This window comes from Bos indicus x Bos taurus, chromosome 21 (genome assembly GCF_003369695.1).
Source record: "Bos indicus x Bos taurus breed Angus x Brahman F1 hybrid chromosome 21, Bos_hybrid_MaternalHap_v2.0, whole genome shotgun sequence".
Taxonomy (NCBI): domain Eukaryota; kingdom Metazoa; phylum Chordata; class Mammalia; order Artiodactyla; family Bovidae; genus Bos; species Bos indicus x Bos taurus.
Genome location: NC_040096.1, coordinates 69,141,969 through 69,149,041, shown reverse-complemented (window position 1 = coordinate 69,149,041; position 7,073 = coordinate 69,141,969). Strand labels below are relative to the sequence as shown.

General features: G+C 66.9%; 1 protein-coding gene across 2 annotated transcripts; it reads right to left on the bottom strand.

Moving 5' to 3' along the window:
- Positions 1-1,379: 1,379 nt before the first annotated feature.
- ZBTB42 (zinc finger and BTB domain containing 42) lies at positions 1,380-4,895 on the bottom strand. Of its 2 annotated transcripts, none has more exons than XM_027521524.1 (2): positions 4,604-4,895; positions 1,380-4,075 (listed from the first exon to the last, which is right to left on the bottom strand). In XM_027521524.1, the coding sequence occupies exon 2, from the start codon at positions 4,056-4,058 to the stop codon at positions 2,784-2,786; it is 1,275 nt and encodes a 424-aa protein (XP_027377325.1). In that variant the 5' UTR covers positions 4,059-4,075; positions 4,604-4,895; the 3' UTR covers positions 1,380-2,783. The 2 variants fall into 2 exon arrangements, with proteins under 2 accessions (XP_027377325.1, XP_027377326.1); XM_027521525.1 differs by having other exon boundaries at positions 1,380-3,897; positions 4,604-4,891.
- Positions 4,896-7,073: the final 2,178 nt, after the last annotated feature.

Here is a 7,073-nt window from a genome sequence, read left to right as displayed (position 1 = left end):
TGGGTGCCACAGGGTGGAGGTGGGGGTGGCGGGCGCGAGACCCCCGCCCAGCCTTGCTCGCCTCGTGAGGGTAGGTCCCGCCCAGCGGGAGGCAGGGGTGTACAAACAGGGTGTGGAGGGAGGGGAGAGGCACAGGGTGAGGGGGGGCAGATGGGGACCGCCTCTGGAGCAGGGGCCGAGACCCAGACCCAGAGGGCTGAGGGCCTCAGGAGGCAGCCCGCACCAGGTGAGGCCACCAGCCGCCTCACCAGGTCCCAGCCTGCAGCCTGCTCCCCAGGATTCGGGGTGGGGGCGAGGTCACAATCTGGGGAAAGAGGGTCCATCACCGGTACACAGCATGCTGCAGCCCCCTGCGCCCAGGAGACATGGCAGGTGGCACCCAGGACAGGGCTCCCAGAGTGCCCACTGCACACCTGGGTCCTCCTGAAGACCAGCGGCACTTCCGACTCCCACTCGCACTGGTGTCCCCAGGAACAACCACGGCCATCTCCACCTGGGGTGGGCTTTATTACCACTGAGACGACGACGTGCACGGGGAGGAGACTGTCACAGCAGGCGGGCACATGCCAGAAGTCCTCCCGCTGAGCGCCAACGACTGTCCTCTGGGCACACGGAGGACCCCCCCCCCACCCAGGGGCAGCGGCGCCCAAGGGGCGGGAGGCTGGGCCATCTAGGAGGGCCCCACACAGCAGGCACCCCCAGTAAGGTCTCTCTACACACGCCTCCGTGACACAATCCCACACGGTTAGTGTCTTAAATACATGTGTGTGTGTGTATGTATATATATATATATATATATTTTATCTGAACTGTGTCAGTTGTTAAACATAAAACTGACCACTTCTCTGTACATCAACTTCACAGTAACTGTTTGCAGAAGACAATGAATCCAGTGTTGATAACTCAGGACAGGCTGGCTTCCTGCCCCAGGAAAATAAATTTCTTCCCCAGTGGAAACCCCGTGGGGAAAACCAAGGCTGAGGCTTCATCTCCCCACTGCCCGCTGGGGCGGGGGCTCGGATGCTGGTCCGGCTCGGGCCCCGCCTTTGCTGGACACAGATGCCCACACAGGCAGACTCTCTGTCTCACACCGCACACACACTCACACACACACACTCACACATGGAAATCCGATCATGGAGCACATTACCCATGCGTGCGGTCCCACCAGCCCTTCGAGAGGTGCAGGGCCGGGAGCCAGGACACTCAGAAGCAGGGTCCCCTTCCCCCGGTTCTCTCTCTGGTCCACAGGCCAGCTTGCCCACACACCAGGAGGGCTGAGGGCCTGCTGGGGGATGGCCCCCGCCTGCCCACCTGCTGCAAAAGCCAACAGTCTTCTCACTCCAGATCAGGCAAACGAATAAATACGACATCAAGTGTTGTCAGGAGCCGAGCAATAATTTAAAACTTGAACTCGGACCTCAGCACCACTTCCGGTCACAGCAGAAAGAGCCCACGCTCTGGGGAAACTAGGAGTTTGGGCGGCTCTGCCGCCTTCAAGACCCCCAGAACCTGGGGCGGCCCCACCTCTGCCCACCCACTGGGACCCAGCAGCGAGACCTGCCCAGGGAGCAGGCAGACGAGGCGGAGTGCCTCCACCAAGCACAAAATCAGCAGCCTTCTGTGTTTTAGGAGCATCAGCCTCTGCAAGCGGTGTGTGGGGTCCTGTGGCCGCTGCCTGGAGGCCACATGCCTTCCCCCCACCCTGCCCCAAGCAATGCCTGCTTTCACCCAGACCCCCCCCACTCCCCGTAGGGAAAGAAAACTCTGCCCACCTGGCTCTGATCCAAACTGCAGCCTCTGGTCCCCCTACAGCACCCTGGCAATGACCAGTAGCTCCAGGGAGACCACGATCAGGTGGAGAGGTGACTTTCAGGGTCAGGAATACTCCAGGCGGGGGGCTGCATTCCCAGCCCCCCTCGGCACCCCCCTGGGGAGGCCAGGAGGCACACTGGTCCCTGTGCTCAGGCAGGGGAGTGGCACGGCCCAGCAACCACACACCAACATCTGGCAACCTCCAGAAGCTCCTGTATCTAGAGAAATGTTTCCAAACCCCACTCTCCGCCCTGCGTTGCGGTGTGGGCAGGACCAGAGCTCCGGAGGACCTGCCTCCCTCCCCAGCGCCCGCAACTCTGCAGCCCTCTGCCCCCAGCTGGTTCTGCTGCTGCCATCCGGGTTCCTGCTGGGGCCGCACCCCTGGGACACCAGCTGTGCCCTGAGGGCCCTGCTGGCGCTCACTGTGCCCAGGGGCGCCCCGCAGGGGTTCCCACTGCCACCCGTCAGGAGTGGTCTGTTCCGTCCGAGCTCCCGTTGGGACTCACACTGACAGCATCTGTGAGTGGGCATCCTTCACCAAGCGCAGTGCCAGGCTCACAGGGTGCCCCCAAGCCTGCCCGTGGGGTGGTCAGGAAAGCCTGGGAGGAGGGTCAGCTGGCCTCCTCTCGCTGGGGAGGCTGGGCCCTTTGGGCCCTTCGGACACTCCTTGGGACAGGCTGGAGAGAGGAGCTCACAGACTGGATGGAGTTCAGTGTCTGGTCAGGGCCGGTCCAGGGACAAGAGTGAGCTGGCACGGAGGGCCAAGTCTGGAGGAGGGCTGTCCAAGTCTGGGGCCATTTTCCCAGGGCAGCAGGGTTCCTTCTGCTGGGCCGGCCCAGCCCTGGGGGCTTCTCCTGCTGAGCTCCGGGCGTCATGTCCCTCGGCCCCTCCGCGGCCCTCACACCCACTCGGCCCCTCCGGCGGCCCTCACGCTCCCTCGACCCCTCCGTCGGCCCCTCCGCCGGCCCTCACACCAGCAGGGACTTGACCAGGCCACAGTGGAACTTGCGGACGTGGCGGTAGAGGTCCCCCGACTGCGTGAAGCGGCGCTCGCACCAGCGGCAAGCGTGCGGCTTCTCGCGTGTGTGCACCACGGCGTGGCGGCTCAGGTTGTGCGAATACTGGAAGCTCTTGCCGCACTGCACACACGTGTAGGGCTTCTCGCCCGAGTGCGTGCGCTCGTGCCTCTTCAGCGTGTACGTGCAAGAGAAGGTCTTCCTGCAGAGTGGGCACGTGGGTGCCGCCCCGTCGGGTGAGAGCCGCGCGCGGCCGCCGTCCCGCTCGCGGAAGTGGGCGCTGAGGTGCGGCTGCAGCACGTGGGCGCCGGGGAACAGCTTGCCGCACAGCGGGCAGAGGCAGAGGCGCCCGCTCGGCCGCAACGCGGCCTCCAGCTCCCCCCGCTCCGCCTCGGGCCCCGGCGCCCCGCTGCCCACCCCGCGGACCGGCAGCGGCCCCAAGCCCCCGACCAGGGGCTCCGCCGCGGGAACACCGGGGGGCCGCAGGGGGCTGTGGGCGCTCCGAGGGCTGCTGCTGCCGTCCTCCCGCTCGGACTCGGAGTCTGGCTCCTCCTTCACCACCGGCTGGGCCCCAGGCTGCTTCTGGCGGCAGGGGGCGGTCTGAAGGGCGCAGGGTGGGCGGACGGGCGGCCGCCTCGGGCCGGGCTTCAGCGACAGGTCCAGGGCCCCGTCTGATTCTCCAGGCGTCTGCCAGGGGAGAGGTCCCGGTGCGGGCGGAGGGCGGGTGGCCTTTGGCCCAGCGGGAGGGAGCCTGGCCTTCAGAGAGGCTGGACAGGGCGCGGGGGCCCAGGCAGACAGAGGGCCCGGAGGCCGAACCGGTGGCTCTGCCCCAGGGGCGGGCGTCTCCGGGGGCAGCGCGCGCTCCTTCTCGCGGAGCCTGTTCTTGCAGACCTTGACGATGTCGTACATGTGCAGGTAGCTGGCGGCGGCCAGGACGTCCTCGACCGGCAGGCTGCGCAGGTCCAAGCGGCCCTCATACATGAAGTCCAGCAGACGGCCGAAGGCAGGAGCCGTAACGATGTCGCCGTTGAGCCGCACCGTGTCGCGGCTGCCCGAGGGCTGGTCCCTGTAGAAGAGATGGAAGTAGACGCTGCACGCGGCCAGCACAGCGCGGTGGGCCGGGAAGCGCGCGTCGCCCACGAGCACGGTGCAGTCGCACAGGAAGCCCAGCTCGCGCTGCTGCCTCAGGCGGCCCAGCAGCCGCCCGCCGTGCTCCGGGAACTCCATGCCGCCGCGGTCATCACCTGGGCACAAACGGGACGCCCGTGAGCGCGCCTGGAGACGCCGCGGCCGCCACTCGCCCCCCAGGCGCCCGACCAGCCCTTCCCGAGTGCGGGCAGCGCGGGGAGAGGGGCGCGGGGCGCCGCGCGCGACTGCCCGCCCGGAGCAGCCCTGGGCACCTGCCCCGAGCAGGAAAAACTCGATCGAAAGTAAACAGGAGCTGCTCCGCCGCGGGGGCGGGTCCCGGGGCGCCAGCGGAGGGGGCCGGAGCCGCGCGAACCTGCGCGCGTCTCCGCCCGGGGCGCCCCTCCCCGCGCGGGCGCCCCTGAACTTCACTCTGGGGCGGCCGCCGGCCGCGTCCCCCGACGCCCGAGTCGCCGCGCCGCCGCCGCCGCCCCTGGTCCGCGCCTCCGCGCCGCCTCCAGCTGCCGCTCGGCCCGCCAGATGCTGCCGCCGCCGCCGCCGCGGGGCCCCATTTAAGGCAGCGCGACCGCGGGGAGCGGGCCGGCAGGCGGGGCGGGCAATGCCCGGCGCCCGCCCCCCGCGCTCACCTCCGTCACCCCGAGCTCCTCTCCGGCCGCTTCCCGCGCCGCGCGCCCTCCCCGGTGCCGCCCCGGCGCGTGCGGAGCTGCGGGCAGCGCGCCCCGGCGGGGAGGGCGCGGGGACGGGGAGGGCGCCGGGCGGGGCGCGCTCCAACTTGGCTGGCCCGGCAGCACTCGCCGCTTGCCCCGCCCCGGAGAGAGCGAAACTCGGGGCGGGGGCTGGAGGGGGCGGGCCGAGGCGACTTCCCGGAGCGGCGGAACCGCTGAGGTCACCCACGCCGCCCCTTCCCTGTCCGCCCCGCCCGGCCGGGCCCCGCGCGCCGCCATCTGGGGCGCTGGGGTGGGAGGGGACGCGGGACGCGGCGGGGGAGGGGGCTCTCTCGCGATACTTGCCGCTTCATCCTCGGGGTCCCCCCCATGGGGTCCCAACTGCGCCCGTCTGTTAAGAGACCCCTTCCGAGGACCAGCTCCTCTTCCAGCCGGCGCCAGCGCCAGTCTCCCGAAGGCGCAGCCGGGACGCGCCGCCACCTCGGGGGGTGCCCGCCCTGGGATGGAGGAGGGGGCGGGGGGAGTCGTATATATTCAGAAGATGACACCCCCTTTCGTTGAAAGCCTCGTATTGAATTTAATTTAGCTGGGCCCCTTTTCCAGACGCTTGGGCGGGTTCTCAGCCTTGGTATTCCAAAACTGGGCACTCTCATCCTCTCAGCAGACCCAGCGCAGCCTCTGATGGGAGCCAGGTGCACGGAGCTCTGAGCCTTGGGGACCGTGTCGGTCCCAGAAGGCGTGATGGGGTGAGGGGACTATCGCGGTGATGGAGAGAGAGGGAACTGCACCCAAAGCCCAGAGCCCGGCCGGGGGCTGGGAGGGGGGAGCGGGGAGTGCTCAGGGAGAGGCGACGCCTTGAAGGGGTTGAGCTGGCCTTTCAGGCGCAAGGCCACGTGAAGGTGTGAGGGACACCTAGGTCCTGGGTTAAGGAAGGAGCCTGAGAAAAACAGAGCAATGAGCTTGGAGAGACTGGGACCCCCGGGGCGGGGGTGACTGTTGGCTGGCAGTCTTTTCCCAGCTGCCTTTACAGAGCAGGATGGAGGCGCTGTGGACCGCTGCTCAGCTATCCCAGCAGCCCTGTTGGTTTAGTGAGGCACTCGGATTATCACACTGGTTTTGGTTCCGAAGGCGCCAGGGCCACACAGCAGGCAGTCAGTTGTTGAACCAGGATCCAAGTCCGGCAGCGTCTCCTGCATTCTCACCTGCACAGCCCAGAACCCCGGGAGATAGAGGGTGGGCAGGGGTGGGGTTCAGCGCAGTAGAAAGGAGGCCTTGACTAGAAGCAGGGGTGGTGTCGGGGGTGCTGGATTACAAAGGCAGGACCCCCGCCAGCCAGGTACACAAGGGCAAAGAGGCAGCAAGACGCGGTGGGGAGCCCCCCAGCCACGCTCTTGGGAGGCCAGGACCCCTGGGCGGGGGGGTTCCTGGCTGTGAGATGAGGGTAGGGGTGGGGCTCCAGGGGTCCTATTTAAACTCTGGTGGGCTGGGGGCCTGAAGAGTGACCAGAGGCCCTGGGGCCCACCACAGTTAGGACTTAAAGTCCGAGGGAAGGAAAGACACATTCTTATACTAAAATCTATTACTTGTTTATCTGAAATTCAGATTTCACCAGGCAGCTTGCATTTTTATTTCCTAAATTCAGCGGTCTTTGGCTTGGTACCCTGGACTTGCACTGTGCTCAGAGCCAGCAAGACTGCCCTGGCTCCCAAGGCCCAGGCACTCTGGGGACCCCTTCCTGAGGAGGTCAGCCCCTTCCTTCACTTCCACGCCCCGCCCCCACCCCAGCTTGGGCAGCTGATTTCAAGTCAGGTCAGAGTGAACCCAGAGGGGACTGCCTCTCGGAGTCTTGCTCAGAGCCCTGCCTCTACCCCCTTCCAACCTTGGGCATGACCCTTAACCTCTCCAGACCTTAATATTCTCATCTGCAAACGGGGGAGATTAACTGGAGGGCCCAGCACACGGCAAGACCCTGGGGCCTTTCGTGAGTCCTCAGGTTCCACACAAGTCTCCCCAAGAGCCCTTCCTGGCTCCTCCCCAGTCCTGTCTCTGCTCCAGCAGCACCCCCTGGGAGTGGGCCTTCTTGATCACTCCCACTCAGGTGTCCCCAGTCCCACGATCTCCTCTTGGGGCCTTCGCCTTCTCCAAGGAGCTCCCGTGTCACGTGACCCTGCCACCCCGCGCTCTCCACCGGATCCTTGCTGCTGAGACTTGGCCTGGCACAAGGCAGGGGGTGTAGTCGTGTCTCTTGAGTGAAAGCAGGGTGGAGGTGTCTGTCCAATGCCCACAGGTGCCCCATCCTGATCCTGAGTGCTCTGACGTGCCCACCTGCCCAGCCCAGGCACACAGCTCCCCAGCCAGGCCGAGGGAGAAGGCCCTGGGGTGGGCAGAGTGTCCTGGCCTGCCCTGCCTGGCTGGTGGGACAAAGGGCTCC